The 17,874-nt window shown below is 41.5% G+C and overlaps 1 protein-coding gene across 1 annotated transcript in view; it reads left to right on the top strand.

Annotated features, from left to right (window-relative positions):
- The first annotated feature begins 9,002 nt into the window (after nt 1-9,002).
- LOC103508365 overlaps nt 9,003-17,874 on the top strand; it is a 29,494-nt gene continuing 20,622 nt past the window's right edge. The window contains exons 1-7 of the mRNA XM_026822985.1: nt 9,003-9,033; nt 9,237-9,361; nt 10,301-10,319; nt 11,833-12,542; nt 13,268-13,506; nt 16,598-16,753; nt 16,870-17,047. Coding sequence (XP_026678786.1) covers nt 9,003-9,033; nt 9,237-9,361; nt 10,301-10,319; nt 11,833-12,542; nt 13,268-13,506; nt 16,598-16,753; nt 16,870-17,047 — 1,458 coding nt within the window. The remainder of the gene's footprint in view (nt 9,034-9,236; nt 9,362-10,300; nt 10,320-11,832; nt 12,543-13,267; nt 13,507-16,597; nt 16,754-16,869; nt 17,048-17,874) is intronic.

Raw genomic sequence — 17,874 nt, 5'->3', positions numbered from 1 at the left:
AAAGTGATGCTAGAAGACAGAACCAAGGCTACCAGAACGAATTTGGAAAAGGCCCGAATCAGGAATCGGTCAAAAGCGGTGCCGCGAAAAACTCAAACTCTGGAATCAAAAACACAAACGCTGGAACCCAAAACTCGAACGATGGAATCAAAAACACAAACGCTGGAAACCAAAACTCAAACGATGGAATCAAAAACACAAACGCTGGAACCCAAAACTCAAACGATGGAATCAAAAACACAAACGTTAGAGACCACAACGCAAGAAACGCGATTATTATCGATCTCAAAAACGCCTTCTTCAAAGCCAGCCTCAACGGATCATCGCTACAATACGCATCGCATCACCTAACGCTGGACGGTCCGTTGCTCTCCGGTCACGCCAACGTTGCCACCGCTTATCCCGTTCATCTAATCGGAAACGCGATTGGCCACACCGCGTCTTTCCATCGCGACGTTGACCTTATCACCGCTGACCTCTCAAACGCAAAGGGAACCATCTTTCGTTTACATCGCACGGCGAATGCGTTTGACTTCGCGCACACACTCGGTGACGGTACAGTCCGTTTAACTTCCCGCCCGGGAAGTGTACGGTTTGGCGTTGACGATCTCACCGGTGTGCGAGTCAACGCTTCGATTGTTTACGAGTCGAACGCTTTCGTGAATGCTACGCTTCTTGTGCCTAAGTTGGATTTGGATGCTACGGTTTGCCACCGGTTTGCCATAGTTAACGAACGAATAGACTGGACATTGGCCTTGATTCTCAATAAGGGAGCCTTGAATAAGGACTCTTTGTCTAAGGACTCCTTGAGTAAAGACTATTTGTCCAAGGCATCCCTGAACAAAGACTTTTTTAATAATAAAGCCCTAAATAATTACTTTTCGTCCAAGGACTCCTTGAATAAGGCATGCCATTAATATTTATGGGCATTAGAGTGAACTTTTGAGTTGTATGGCCGCCATACACGCCATACACACACGCTACGCCACTGCTGGTTAGGGTTAGCTGTTCTTCTCCCTGTTTAGCATAGTCGGATGCTGGTCTACTCTCTGTTTAACTTCCCCTGGCTTTGTTTTTATGCCTCTCATCAGATGGGCGAGAAGAGACACAATACTTCCCATTTAGGTGCTGGGTCAACACGAGAACACCAGAAAGTAACCCGAAAGTTTAATATGTACGTTTGTTTGAATATTAGTAAAATAAAACTATAGTGTGTCCAGATCAATGTGACAGCAAAAAAATAGACATTGTCGCCAAACAGTCTCATCTCTGCCACCTCTAATCTGTGTTCATGTGCTTTCTTCATGGGCCAAGTCTCTGATCCATACATCATCGCTGGTCTGACTACCATTGGTGGCGAAAAATGGCAATTGAGGGCAAAAGAGTCACTTAGTAATGCTGCGATAACCACAAAAACTCTGGAAAGGCTCTGCTTTACCACAAATATTTATTTCTTTTTTTTTTTTAAGATGAGTGTTTCACTGCTGTTTTTATTTCGTAGCAATGAAACAACTGCTACATTGGACGCATGTGGTCTGTGTCGTAGCATGCCCATCCCGTAGTATGCCTCTCATCAGATGGGCGAGAAGAGGCACAATACTCCCCATTTTAGGTGCTGGGGTCAACACGAGAACACCAGAAAGTAACCCGTTGAAATATTTGCAATCGAAAAACGAGTACAAATTTTTGTCGATGGTGAGATTCGAACCCGGGACCTTCTGCATGGCAAGCAAGCGCGTTACCACTGGGCTAACCGTGCCCCCGCTAATTCATTGTTTAATCTGATTTTTTTTACCATACCTCTAGGAAGAAAATCGTAATTAATGCAAGCTCGAGTACCTCCATCTACCAGACTAAAATAATAGTAACAAAAGCACATTATGGTTTTCCAGATCGTCAAGGATTCCGTGCCAGACCCGTTTTTGACGTTCGCACTACGCTTTGACCCTACCTCTTTATATGCGGTAGACATCAATGTCAATAACACGGACAACTTCTTCAAATATGCAAAACTAAGGGTGCATTACGATAATAGCACAAGTCGGGGACAGTTCCAACTTGAGTATTTAAATAAGGTGATTTTTGGCTACTTTTTTTTCAATCATTGTTGAATAAGGACTTTTTGAATAAGGATTCCCTAAATAAGGACTTTTTGTCTAAAGACTCCCTAAATAAGGACTTTTTATCGAAGGACTCCCTAAATAAGAACTCTTTGTCTAAGGACTCCTTGAAGGAAGAAGTCTACTCCATCGAATACTCCGGTAACTTATCCAACAACAAACTAATCATTACCCTCCCAGATTTCCACTTGGGCGCTACAAACGCGCTCCTAAGCGAATTCGACGCACGCGTCAATTTTAGCGCGAACGCGTTCGGACTGAAATTGAACAACGCGCGTAGCGCGACGCAAAGAATGGAGTTGTTCGCGTTCGCCAACGCGGATAGCGTTGATTTCGCGTATGAGAATAAGGAGGACGCGTTGACTGTTCGAACGGTGTTGAGCATGAATAACAGTTCTAGTGAGGTAAGAACAATATTTTGATTATTATTATTTATTTTTCTATATTAATGAAACAACTGTTACATTACCCACCTTGGTGATGTAACGCCTGGTAATCCGGAGAGCGTGGGTTCAAGCCCAACCTATGTATGGAATTTTGTCCTCAACATTATTTGAGCATTTGACACATATAATGATAGTACTTAGCCTACTGGGTTAAAGTCAGTCTAGTAATACGCAAAAATTAAAAAGAAAAAGTAGATATGAAACATCTACTGTTTTGCAGTTTATTTACAGGTCTGTGTCGTAGCATACTCGCTTAGGTCTATTCATTCCCGCCCGGGGCACATTTTATCCTAAACAGATGAGGTTCGCTCTCGGAATGGCTGGCATTTACAGTTTCCTCTTTAAAAACATAATAATGAACTGCTGTGAAAGTGGTCCTGCTTTAGCAGTTTAAATAAAGTATTTGTAATCTTATATTATAAAAACAAGATCCATTCACTCATTCATTTTAAATAATTCCATTCTATATTCTGTTCTAGGTGATCCTGAGCAGTGCAAAGTCAAAGAACATCAACTTCAAGGTCACCGGACGGAATTTGACCTTCCTCAAGGACATATCCTCGTTTGATATGACCTTGGACTGTGTCTGCTCGAACCAAGTCAACGCCAACGTTTCCATCGATTACGTTACAAAAGGCACCGCTGGAAACATCCAAATCCGTTTGATTGGCGGCGAAAACAAGATTGATTTTAACTTGAATTCAAACGCGAAAAATAACGCGGTGAAAAATATAACACTCGGATTTGAATTTGACGAAAACTCTCTCAAAGGCGAAGCTCGGTATGACGAAAGGTTCATCCTTCTAGAAGGCAAATTAAACAGTGGGCAAGCCGTTCTTAGTTTGAAATCCAGCGAATTCAACCCTCTTCAAGCGGTTGGAACCGTTGAGAAAGTCGCTGAAACGGATAAAGTCCGTACGGCCGGTTTCAAAGTTAACCTCATCGGGAATAGGTTCGTTGATTCAATCGTTGTGAAGTACAACGCGCCAACGCAGGAACGTTTGATGACGCTAAACGCAATTGGTTTTTTGCGCAAAGACCAAGTGGTTAGCGCGGACTTTACTTATGATCTGCGCGCGCACGTCAAACACAAAATTGTCTATCTCAACGTGAAATATAAGAACAAACAAGTGGTTCTTCTCGAGAACAAATTCAGTACAAACGAGTACATTCTCAACTACAAAATCGCGTCCAATGTACTTTTAAACCGGCTTCATTTGGATTACAAGTTCCTGGTGCACGCCAATATCAATGAGTTAAGAAGCGGGAGTAAGATGAAGATTGTGATTGAGCTTCCGGAGTTAGTACATTTGAACAAGACGCTATATGTCAAGTACAATCCGCAGGGCAGACAGTATGTACTTCATGGCGTAGTGGTCACTGCGCTCGCCTTGCACGCGGGAGACCCGGGTTCGATTTCCGGCGGGGTCAAGAAATTTGTATGATGCAAATGATCGATTCCGTGACTGGCTGTTGCGGGGCCCACTCAGCCTCGTGAGGAAAATGAGTAGCTATGACATATAAATGCGCATAGCGACCGGTGCCAGCGTGGTAGGTAAACATTGGATTTTAGGATTATTGAGATGATTTTGAAACTCCTACAATGCTGCAGTGAGCACCAAAGTTGTGACATAATAACACAAATAAACTGCATTTGCATTTATATTTATTGTATTCTATTTTAAGACTTCGACTATGTAAGACACCATTGTTGGTGAAATTTACAATAAATACGTTCACAATTTACAGCTGAACCGAAACATCTTCGTCATGGGAAATCTCGAGCTGGACCTGGACGAAAGAGCAGTCACGCTAAACAGCTCCTACAGTCAAGATACGCTCATACTTCTTGGTTTTAACACTACCAACAGAATCAGTGATGCCGATTTGAGCAGCTACTTGAGTGTTATTACGCCGTACGCGCCATATGATAGAGTGGTTGTTAAGCTGAATGTACCCCTTACGAAGAATATCCATACGATTTTCTATTCTCTCAACCTAGGTAAGCATAGAATAGTAAGCATAAAATAGAATAGAATTAGAGCGGTAAGCATAGAATCAGTGATGCCGATTTGAGCAGCTACTTGAGTGTTATTACGCCGTATGGGCAGACAGTATGTACTTCAGCTAGGTGATGAGATTGATATAACTGCTAATGCCAGCGAAGCTAAAGTGAAGCTCAACGTTTTCCGTTTGAACTCGATCGCTGTGTCTAGATATGGGCCGGATCACGTACATTTCGATTTAAAGAACCTCGAAAATCCCTCAATTCCAGGGTACAATGTGTCGGACTTCCAAGCGTTTTTGAACTACGCGAAAAACGCCACCGGAGTAACCGCTGAACTGAAAATCGCAGGACACTACAACGCTCCTTTCACCGTATCCGCGAGCGTTCATTTAAACGGTTCCGATTTGATCGTGTCCGGTCGCATCAACGAAGCACCGTTCGATTTAACGTTGACCAACTCACCGGGGGAGCTGGTGGTTCATCTGAACACAGAACTGTTCACGATTAATCTCGAAAACGGTTTCAATGGTGAGATTCGAGCCAACTATTCCCTGACGTTCCTCAACGAAAGACACAAGTTTGCGCTCCGTTTGACTGCCACCGAATTTGCGTACGAGTTCAACGATTTTACCATTCACACTACGCTGGTGGGCGGTTACCAACTGACGCATGCGTACAAGGAGAACAGAATCTACGCATTTGCAAACGCATCGAAGAAGGCGCTTCAGATTGTCTATTTCCGCAGTAAGGCGGAAATGTCTTTCGACGGTGATTTTAAGCTACTTCTCGCGGATAACGACGGTGGACGTCTCGACGTCGAGTACATAAGGTCGTCGGAAAACAATTTTGACGCTTATCTACTCTTAAACATCCCTCCGGAACGGCACAACTCGATAAATATCCAAATAAACAAAACGTTCACAGACTTAAAACTAGCGTTTGACCTTGTCGACGCCCATGTCGCGTCGTTTTCCCTGACCAACGGCGTCGAACGCGGGTCGCGCGAGGTGAATTTCGAGTACGCGCGTCGCCACTCGTCCGACGACTTCACGTGCGTAGCGCATTTCACGACCAACCGGACCGGCGTCGCGCTGGGAACCTTCATTCGAGCGAAAAACGTGTCGACTCGGATTCTTAACGTGAACGTAGACCGGGATATTAAGCGAGTCGATTTAAACGTGTACGATACTCTTCTTGTGAATTACGATTTCGTGTCGAACTTTACGTTTAATGGGATCGTTGCGAGTAAGGATTTGAATGCGTCGTTCAATGTGGACTTTACGAAGAATAATATTTACCTCAATGTGAATCTACTGTCATACAGCTATGAGTTTGAGTACGAGATTGTACAACATAAGGTAAGTTGTATTTGTCTTCTTTAATGCCTTCTTTAAAACCATTTCCCATTTTGGGGGAAGGTGTAGGGCTTTAACGTTCACTTTTTAAAACTTAGGTCTTCTCGGGACGGGGGTTTTACCGACCAAGTCGGCGACAAGCTACCCGCCTCCTCGATTCAACATCACCCAGCCTGAGTGGAGCCGGGAACCCAGCAGCAAGCGATTGTCCACATGGTCACCCATCCAGGTACTAATCACGCACAACGTTGCTTAACTTCAGTGATCCACGGGGAAGTGGTACATTCAACGTGCTGTCGCCGCTGGTAAAGTTCTTTTTCCACCTTTCTATTCTGCGTTTGTTGTCCCAGGTACTCCTCAAGTATCGCCGTTTCTACCAGAGTACTCTCATGCAACACATTCATCTGGACTACCATTACGTCCGGGATTTCTACAAGCTCAAACTCCTCATATACTCCCTCTTTGGCGTCAACCTAGAAATGGACGCCAATCTTTCCCTGAACGCCAAAAACGTCAACGGGGCCGTGCGATATCAGTTTAACAAGATCGATAACAGTCTGGTGTTTAAGGTGGATAAGACCGAGTTGACGAAGAACGTGGAGATTATTGCTCAGCTACCGATTTTGAAGTTGAGGAATTATAAGATCAATTTCGGTGAGTAATATTCACAGTCTGGTGTTTAAGGTGGATAAGACCGAGTTGACGAAGAACGTGGAGATTATTGCTCAGCTACCGATTTTGAAGTTGAGGAATTACAAGATCAATTTCGGTGAGTAATATTGGAAAAAGCAGTTTTCACGTTTTCGAGCTTTCAGGGTGTGATAGAGAGGGAGGAAGAAAGTGAGAAAAAAAGTTAATTTGTACCAGTTTTGTAATGTTTCTTGTTGTTGTTTTTGTTGTAGTAGCGGCTTTAGCTAAAGCCGAAAGGTGATGACAAAATAGATAAAATATCTCTTCTATCAGCCATACACCAAGGTGATGGTCTCTAGCCATGTTTAATTGGCTCGTCCTGAACCACAGTCAACCATTGTGAGGACTTGTGCTTGTTCTTTTCAAACAGAGAGAACCCTTTGAAACTGCCAGCTAGCTAGGCTGGTTAGGGTTAGCTGTTCTTCTCCCTGTTTAGCACAGTCGGATGCAGAATTAGAGCGGTAAGCATAGAATCAGTGATGCCGATTTGAGCAGCTACTTGAGCGTCATTACACCGTACGCGCCATATGATAGAGTTGTTGTTAAGCTGAATGTACCCCTTACGAAGAATATTCACACGATTTTCTATTCTCTCAACCTAGGTAAGCATAGAACAGAATGTGAATAGAATAGAAAAAATTGAGCCTCTCTGGCTGGGGGCTTTAAACAGGGAGGATACCAGGTTAAAATTTCCCTTGCTAAAGAAATAGCAAAAGTTGAGTGCGAAGGGCATCCACTCGTAAAATGTTTGTAGCCAAAACCAAATGTCAGCCCAAACCAAAACGATCACCCTAGTTGGTCCTGATAGAGAGGCTGACGCAAAATACGCCCACCCCATCTGTACACGAGGAAAGGTGAGAAAGAAGAAGAAAATAAACATATGCTCCTATATGAAATTTCAGGTTTCTAAATTCATCCCTTCAAAAATTAAGGGGGGGGACTTTATGAATGCACTGTATTCAAATAAATTTTTCCACATCTTTCCCCCCAGGGCGTGACACATACGAAATCTCCTACAACAAACTCACGCCTGACAAACGCCACTCGTACGCGATCTACGCCAACACCCTCGTATGGGATTTCCATCTGCATGACAACAACGTCGCGCTCCACCTGAACATGCTCAACAACTCCATCAACATCACCAGCGCGCACCTGCAGAACTTCAACATGAGCCTGACAAACGCGCACAAGAACCTGACCATCCTGAGTAACCTGACGATCGCGATGACCGACCTGTCAAACGACCCCTCAAATGGGCAGGCCTTCTCCAATGCCTTCTCTTTTAACGTACACTACGAAAAGGAGGCTTCCCAGCTGGATTACAACTTCAAGTTCCTCCTAGAAAACGAGCTGAACCAGAACAAAAGACTCCTCCTGAACATAATCTACCCTAACAACACGATCCTGTTCAATTTTGACTTCCAGTATTCCAGCATATACAAGAACGCGTTTACCATATATACGAATATATTCAAACCGATCAGCTTGCATATAAGGAATAACTTCACCAGTAGGAAAGATCTCAGTACGCATTGCGAAGCGAAGTATAGCAATCACCATTTGTTCGTGAATTTTGAGCATAAGCTGAACCAGAATGGATTTGATGTGAATTCGAATGTGAATATTACGATTAATAATCGAACGCTGTGTTTGGACGTGCTCAATAAGTTTGTGTCAAGGAATAATTTAGATATCAAGGTAATTTAGATATACGAATAACTTTCTGAATTGATTGAGTGCTGGAAAAACTAAAGTAAATCCGCCCCGGGCGGGAATCGAACCCGCGGCCTAGCGCTTACAAGGCAGACGCACTACCAACTAAGCTAACTAGGCTGGCATTGTTTTATTATTCTAATTATTTTCTATTCTATTTCATCCAGGTAAAAAGCTGGCTGGAGTTAACCAAACAGCCAGACGGCCTCATTCATCTCGATACCAAACTCATTCTCAACTTTGACTCCCTCATTAACGTAAAAACAAGAATCACGCTAAACAAAACGGAGATTATACCTCACGTCCTGGACTTCGATTATAACTATGTGATCCGTGACAACTATGTAGAGTTCAGTGCCAACTATGAGAAACTAAAACTGGCGAGGTAAGGTGCGCAACAGGTTGCCAAATGTTGCGAAACAAAGTGCCAATTATAAGAAACTAAAACTGGAAAGGTAAGAATAGCACGAGAAATTTATTCAAGTATAGGGCTGCTACACGGCAGAAACATTTTTGTTGCGCAACAGTTTCGATCAGTTGCGCAACTGTTGCGAAACAAACTTTGACTCCCTCATTAACGTAAAGACAAGGATCACCCTAAACAAGCTAAGGCTGCTTTTCGGATGATTTCCTACTGTCTCAATGCCAAGATCGCGATGGATATACCATGGAACATTTACAATTCCCCTTAGTACTTTGTTCTGGAATAAGACTGAAAAGTCCCTTTACCCCTGCAGTCCAAACAATTTCTTATATGTATACTTCCTGTAATCTGATTGGTTCCTTCATTTTGGGTTGATGACTCATTGCTGTCACATTGATCTGGATGAACTATACAGCTTTCGCTGTGAATAATCTGTTCAAAATGAAAATACTAAATTTCATTTGCTTTCTGTTGCAGGTATAGATCAAGAAACCCTACTGCTCGTGGTCAACGAAATCAGCAACAAACAAGGCACCTACTTCTATTTTCACGTCCTCAACAGTCGCTCCCACAAGCGTCTCAGCTTCAAAACTCCCGTACAGGTACGTTTTTTTACTTTCCTTATCCTATAGGAAGGAAAGTAGGTAAATTAATCGGGTCAAAAGATGGTCAGTTTTTAGTGTCAAAACACGTTTTGAGGTCCCTAGAGCCTAAATACAAAGTTTCAGCCATTGGTCCGTGTATGTGTCTGTCTGTCAACAAGATATCTCGAGAACGGTAAGAGTTAGAGACTTGAAATTTGGTATGCAACTGTCAAATGTGACAAGGATGCGACACGAAAGTTATGGTTAAGATCGATGCAACGCTTGGCGGCATTTTGACCGCTTTTTGGCGGTTTTCGGTGTAATTCAATAATATCTCGGAAACGGTATGAGCTAGAGAATTGAAATTTGGTATGTAGTCCACAAATGAGACAAGGATGCAATACGAAACGTTTGGTTGAGATAGGTGCTGCGGTTGGCGGTATTTTGACAGCTTTTTTGGTGGTTTTCGACCGTTTTTTGGCGGTTTTCAACGATACTGACTAAACGATCAGAGACATTGTAAAAGATACAATAGAACAACACCCAACTAAGCATCATTCTATGGGATAAGGAATGTCGTGTGATGTTCACACCAGATTTTTTTTTTGTATCCTAGTTTAATATTAGATTACATTTACTTACTGCCATGGCCACTTATACCCAAGTCGGTATTTGGCCTCGTCGCATCCCTGCCTCCATTTGATACGGTCGGTCGCGTCTGTTGTTGTCAGGTTGATCTTCTCCATGTCTTCCTTTACTACATCCCACCATCTCTTCTTCGGCCTTCCTCTTGGTCTTCTCCCATCCGGCTGATTTTTCCACACACTTTTTACATTTGACTCTTCCTCTCTTCTTATTATGTGTCCCATCCATCTCAATCTTCCTCTCTTCACTTCCGCCACTATATCTGGTTGGTTGTACAGATCTCTTATTTCTTTATTATGTTTGATTCTCCAGATTCCATTCTCTAGTGTTGGTCCATATATTTTTCTCAGGATCTTATTCTCGAATGTGATGATTTTCTTCTCCGTTGTTTTCCATTACAGGTCTAAATTATCGTATTTGCATGAACTCCTGAATATTATTGTATATGCAATGTGCGAGGAATGAAGTCAGACTAACCCGTAGGTAGGTATATACTTCTTTTTACTCTCAGTGAGCGTCAACGTTAACAGTATACAGACGGTCACCTGTCCATCTATTCACCACGCTCCTTGTTGCTTGAGTGATTTCCTATCATGAATCATGGCTCTTTCGAGGAGCTTTATCAAAAGTCAACACAACACTAACCTTAAAAAATAGACAAATAAACAACCAGTAGGTAGGTAAGTAGGTATACTAATATTTCCTTAATCCGTCAGTCTGTGTTATCACCTTATCTTTCCAAGTCAGTATCTAACATGCATCTCAAGTGTTCGCCAGTTACTTGTTAATCGGGGGCACAAGAGGGCAACTGTCCCTCTCTGAGGAAAATCAGACCTATAATAGAAAAGCTTATGATGCCCTGCTGATCGAAATTAACACCGCAAAAAGATGTGGTAGTCTATCTAGAGCAGCGGTTTTCAACCTTTTTTGGCCCGCGTATCCGGATTTAATCTCACATACCCTCGCCACCATCAAAATGAGTACCGAGTACCCATACCTAGGTTATTGTGTACCATTACTACTGAGTTTTATACGCGACCTCGAAAAACTGGAAAAGTCATGGAATCTGAAAATCGGCCAAAAAGTCATGGAAAATCGTGAAAATTGAAAGAAAACCTGGAAAAGTCATGGAATTTGTCACCCGGTCAAAAATTAAAAATGTTCAAATTAAATACATATGTATATCAAGTTTTCCCGAAAAACGGCCTGCGGCGCATTCCCCCTCATATTCCTTTACGTTCTGCATATTGCATATTTTATTGAAATGAGGGGGTAATCTTACTGTTTTTTAAGTAATAGAATAGAATTAGAGCGGTAAGCATAGAATCAGTGATGCCGATTTGAGCAGCTACTTGAGCGTCATTACACCGTACGCGCCATATGATAGAGTTGTTGTTAAGCTGAATGTACCCCTTACGAAGAATATTCACACGATTTTCTATTCTCTCAACCTAGGTAAGCATAGAACAGAATGTGAATAGAATAGAAAAAATTGAGCCTCTCTGGCTGGGGGCTTTAAACAGGGAGGATACCAGGTTAAAATTTCCCTTGCTAAAGAAATAGCAAAAGTTGAGTGCGAAGGGCATCCACTCGTAAAATGTTTGTAGCCAAAACCAAATGTCAGCCCAAACCAAAACGATCACCCTAGTTGGTCCTGATAGAGAGGCTGACGCAAAATACGCCCACCCCATCTGTACACGAGGAAAGGTGAGAAAGAAGAAGAAAATAAACATATGCTCCTATATGAAATTTCAGGTTTCTAAATTCATCCCTTCAAAAATTAAGGGGGGGGACTTTATGAATGCACTGTATTCAAATAAATTTTTCCACATCTTTCCCCCCAGGGCGTGACACATACGAAATCTCCTACAACAAACTCACGCCTGACAAACGCCACTCGTACGCGATCTACGCCAACACCCTCGTATGGGATTTCCATCTGCATGACAACAACGTCGCGCTCCACCTGAACATGCTCAACAACTCCATCAACATCACCAGCGCGCACCTGCAGAACTTCAACATGAGCCTGACAAACGCGCACAAGAACCTGACCATCCTGAGTAACCTGACGATCGCGATGACCGACCTGTCAAATGACCCTTCAAATGGACAGGCCTTCTCTAACGCCTTCTCTTTTAACGTACACTACGAAAAGGAGGCTTCCCAGCTGGATTACAACTTCAAGTTCCTCCTAGAAAACGAGCTGAACCAGAACAAAAGACTCCTCCTGAACATAATCTACCCTAACAACACGATCCTGTTCAATTTTGACTTCCAGTATTCCAGCATATACAAGAACGCGTTTACCATATATACGAATATATTCAAACCGATCAGCTTGCATATAAGGAATAACTTCACCAGTAGGAAAGATCTCAGTACGCATTGTGAAGCCAAGTATAGCAATCACCATTTGTTTGTGAATTTTGAGCATAAGCTGAACCAGAACGGATTTGATGTGAATTCCAATGTGAATATTACGATTAATAATCGAACGCTGTGTTTGGATGTGCTGAATAAGTTTGTGTCAAGGAATAATTTAGATATCAAGGTAATTCGAATAACTTTGTGAATTAATTGAGTGCTGGAAAAACTAAAGTAGGACAAGACATACATTTTTCAGGGAGCATAAAAACTTTTTTTTTTTTTTAAAGAGGTTTGACAGAGGGAACTGTAACTGCTATGGTCTTATCGTTTTTTTTTTTTTTTTTAAGAGGTTTGACAGAGGGAACTGTAACTGCTATGGTCTTATCGTCCCGAAATCGAAGAGAGAAGGAAGACAGGATAGGAGAAAGCCAGCCGTTCCGAGAATGAACATTATCCCATCAGGATAAAATCCGCCCCGGGCGGGAATCAAACCCGCGACCTAGCGCTTACAAGATAATAATACTAGCATTTTCGACATTTTCAAATTACTTTTTCGGAGTTTTGGAGTTTTCACACCTTTTCCCATAGGAATCGATCTTTTATTAATAATTTTTACCCAAATGCAACTCTTCTATTCTACAGTTGTATGTTAATTCACCGGGTATGGAGTTGATATCCAAAGGTGACTTGAAAAAGTTCATACTAGATCTATTCTTACTCTCTTTTATGTTGTATTTTTTTTTTTTTTTTTTTTTTTTTAAGCAAGGTTTTAATTTATAAAAAAATACACCTATTATGTAGGTACCAAATACATGAGACCTTGTTTATACTGCGGGAGTAAAGGGACTTTTCAGTCTCATTCTGGCAGTATAAACAGGGTATATTCTATTCTATTCTATTCTTTTTCAGGTTTCCATGGCAACTCCTCTGGAGAAACTCACCAACGCGGTCTTCTACTTCAAAATCAACACCACGGCCATGGCCTCCTCTCCAAACTACTTTGGAGGTGTCCTCCTTAACTCACGTGATATTATGAGTCTCGCCCTGTATACTAGTGAGGACAGGGCCTACTGGATATGCGTCAGTAACGACTATCTACCAGTAAAACTGACTTATTTGTATGATGTGTCTAATCTACATGATATCAGGTAGGTATTATTATTACCAGATATCATGAGTCTCGCCCTGTATACCAGTGAGGACAGGGCCTACTGGATATGCGTCAATAACGACTATCTACCAGTAAAACTGACTTATTTGTATGATGTGTCTAATCTACATGATATCAGGTAGGTATTATTATTACTAGATATTGTATTGTCCTATATACCAGTGAGGACAGGGCCTACTGGATATGCGTCAATAACGACTATCTACCAGTAAAACTGACCTATTAAAATCTTCCTGTAAGAATGCTCGTAACATCATCTAACACTTAGGGGCCACCCCTATTTTTCCCATGAAATTAGCATATTTTTTGCTGTCAATCGAATTATTTCCACACTTGGGCATCTTCTGTTTCAAATGTGATGATGCGATTCGTACATACCAACCTATATTTTATACGTACAAGGAAGACGATCTTGAATAATTCTCATTTTCTCACGCCTTCAGCAAAAAGAGAAGAAAATCATCCAGCCTCATAAAATTGAAGACGGTGTGAAGAAGAAGAATGGGGAAAAACATGAAATTGATTCTGGTTTGGACTTTTTTGCCCTCGAAATTTGAGGTTATTACCTATCACATTTGAAGTAATTCGAGTCCAAAGAAAAACACAAAATATCTAGAATATCTAAAATTTAAAATTGTCGATTTTACTACTAGTAGGTAAAGATAGAGGAATCTAAAAAATCTGTGTTTTGCCTCAAAACCGGACAAATTATTGGCCAACCATCTTGTTTTTTGCTGGGCATGGTTATTTTGCAATAGGTTGATCACTAGAATAACCTCTTGAAAAAAAATTCTGGCTCCAAAAGAAGATGTACCGTACCTAAAATTCTCGCCCTGTATACCAGTGAGGACAGGGCCTACTGGATATGCGTCAATAACGACTATCTACCAGTAAAACTGACTTATTTGTATGATTTGTCTAATCTACATGATATCAGGTAGGTATTATTATTACCAGATATCATGAGTCTCGCCCTGTATACCAGTGAGGACAGGGCCTACTGGATATGCGTCAATAATGACTATCTACCAGTAAAACTGACTTATTTGTACGATGTGTCTAATCTACATGATATCAGGTAGGTATTATTATTACGAGATATCATGAGTCTCGCCCTATACAGGGTGGTTCGTGATTTGCGAACCACGCTTATATCTCAGAAACGGCTGGGAATTAAGGAATGAAATAAACGGCATCATGTAGATGAAATTTTGATGATTAAAATGGCATTTTTTAAATTTGCAATTTTTTTGCAAAGCGGCCCATTTTTGCCAAATATAGGTCACTTTTATGGGAACCCCCATTTTTTATTTAATTTTTGGAATCAGCATAAAATTTTAATTGAAAAAATGTATTCACTCGAAAAAATTTGCTCTACAAAAATTCTGTACACTGTGAGAAAGAAAAACAATTTCTTAATTATTTCTTTAGTTTTTGTATTATTCACTTAACTATTTCAACAACAATCAACAACAACAAACAAATTTATAAAAGCTGTTCAAAATGAGATCCATCTGTTTGTACACAGTAAGGCATTCTTCGCTCTAACTCAGGACCAACTGCGTTGTTCATCAAATCTGGGGTCACTGACGCACACAAAATCGCGATTTGTGCAAATTTTTGCAGAGCAAATTTTTTCGAGTGAATACATTTTTTTAATTAAAATTTTATGCTGATTCCAAAAAAATCGGTCGTCCAAAACCGGTGTGTGTGCAACGGGCCTAAGAATTTAGAGTTCAGAATTTTAGATGATAGTTTCGCCAACATAACATTGTACCGTTGTAGACCCCGACTCACCAAGTGCTACGCCAGGCGAGGAAAACGGGGTGAAAAAAGCTGAAGATCCCAGCTCAAGTCCAGGTAAAATAATGGCCACGCTCTTGTCTTCTGGGTGTTCAAGTTATACTAACCCTTACGTATTCTTGAGAGTTCATTGCAACGGTCGTTACATTAATTAGACTTACTTTATCATGGACACTCGTTGCTTTAAGTTGAAAGTCCAGAAGAGGTTAGGTAGTAGTAGTAATAATAATAGTGCTTATTTATACTGCTCGCATAGGACTGAAAAGTCCCTTTACTCCAGCAGTAGGCTACTACTATTATTGTGGTCAAATTCTCAAATTATATTGAGGATAAAATTTCATACCTCGGCTGGGATTGAACCCACGCCTTCCTCTTTACCAGGCGAGCGCCTTGACCACTACACCACCGAGGCAGGTTTAAAGAAGTTTTACAGAGGGAACTGTAACAGCTAAGGTCTTATCGTCTCGAAATCGAAGAGAGAAGGAGATCAGGATAGAAGAAAGCCAGCCGTTCCGAGAACGAACCTTATCTATTTACGATAATATCTGCCCCGGGCGGGAATCAAACCTGCGACCTAGTGCTACCTCCTAAGTTAGCTATGTAGTTTTTTTTCTGACTCTCTGAAAAGTGCTGGAACAGTGTATTTTACAGTTTGACACTTCACATTTGTTAGGGTTTTTCTCATCATTTTACATGGGATTCGATATTAAATAACCCGAATCCTGAATCCATATAAGGTATGTTGTCAGCTCCCATGGCGTAGTGGTCACTGCGCTCGCCTTGTACGCGGGAGACCTGGGTTCGATTCCCTGCCTCGTTTCAGTCAGCTCCCATGGCGTAGTGGTCACTGCGCTCGCCTTGCACGCGGGAGACCCGGGTTCGAATCCCGGCAGGGTCAAGAAATTTGTATCATGCAAATGATTGATCCCGTGACTGGCTGTTGCGGGGCCCACTCAGCCTCGTGAGGAAAGGTCAAGAAATTTGTATCATGCAAATGATTGATACCGTGACTGGCTGTTGCGGGGCCCACTCAGCCTCGTGAGGAAAAGCTATGTAATATAATGCGCATAGCGACAGGTGCCAGCATGGTAGGTAAACATTGGATTTTAGGATTATTGAGATATTGGGAAAAATCCTACAATGCTGCAGTGAGCACCAAAGTTGTGACATAATAACACAAAGAAACTGCATTTACATTTAAGGTATGTTCAATTGAAAATTACATGTAAAAATTTACTTTTCTATTTTCCCATCATTATTTTCAGTCTATTCGCCTACATCACATGGAATCAGATTCAGCAGTACGGTTTCAAGTTCGCTCTGCACAATGAGTTCTCTGATGACCGCTTTCTAACCGTGGAACTGTTTGTACCAATGCATAAGGTTGAGTTGAATCTGAAAGCAAACCGACGTAGTAAATTGTACTATGTAGTACTTGTGAAGGTAAGAATAAAATATACCTTGTTTATTTAAGGTATGTTCAATTGAAAATTACATGTAAAAATTTACTTTTCTATTTTCCCATCATTATTTTCAGTCTATTCGCCTACATCACTTGGAATCAGATTCAGCAGTACGGTTTCAAGTTCGCTCTACACAATGAGTTCTCTGATGACCGCTTTCTAACCGTGGAACTGTTTGTACCAATGCATAAGGTTGAGTTAAACCTGAAGGCAAATCGACGTAGTAAACTGTACTATGTAGTACTTGTGAAGGTAAGAATAGAAAATACCTTGTTTATACTGCCAGAATGAGACTGTCCCTTTACTTTCGCAGTCTAAACAAGGTCTTAAGTATATATTTCAGTCTAATCAAGGTCTTTTGTACGTTACATTAACGGATAATAATAATAGTGCTTATTTAGGAAGACAGGATAATAATAATAGTGCTTATTTATACTGCTCGCATAGGACTGAAAAGACCCTTTACTCTGCAGTAGGCTACTACTATTATTGTGGTCGTTATATTGAGGATAAAATTCCATACCTCGGCTGGGATTGAGCCCACGCCCTCCTGTTTACCAGGCGAGCGCCTTGACCTCTACACCACCGAGGCAGGAAAAATCTGAGTAAAATCTGAAAGTTTCTTTTCACACAAGATCTACGGCTAGCAAATGATCCGGCGATTTAAGTTGCAGAGTATTGAAAAAGAAGTATCTGACACGGTCTCGTTGAAATATTTGCCATCAAAACACTTGTGCATTTTTTTGTATTCCATACCTCGGCTGGGATTGAACCCACGCCCTCCTGTTTACCAGGCGAGCGCCTTGACCACTACACCACCGAGGTAAGAATAGAATATACCTTGTTTATCCTGCCAGAATGAGACTGTCCCTTTACTCCCGCAGTCTAATCAAGGTCTTTTGTACGTTACATTACCCATGAAAAATCGAAGAGAGAAGGAAAATCTGGCTGACTTTAAACAGGGAGTAGACCAGCTTAGTCTGGCTGGGGGACTTTAAACAGGGAGTAGACCAGCTTAGTCTGGTTGGTTGACTTTAAACAGGGAGTAGACCAGCTTAGTCTGGCTGGGGGGCTTTAAA

Source organism: Diaphorina citri, unplaced genomic scaffold (assembly GCF_000475195.1).
Source record: "Diaphorina citri unplaced genomic scaffold, Diaci psyllid genome assembly version 1.1 scaffold391, whole genome shotgun sequence".
NCBI lineage: Eukaryota > Metazoa > Arthropoda > Insecta > Hemiptera > Psyllidae > Diaphorina > Diaphorina citri.
The sequence above is the reverse complement of the archived record's forward strand: the minus strand, read 5'-3'. Positions and strand labels throughout refer to the sequence as shown.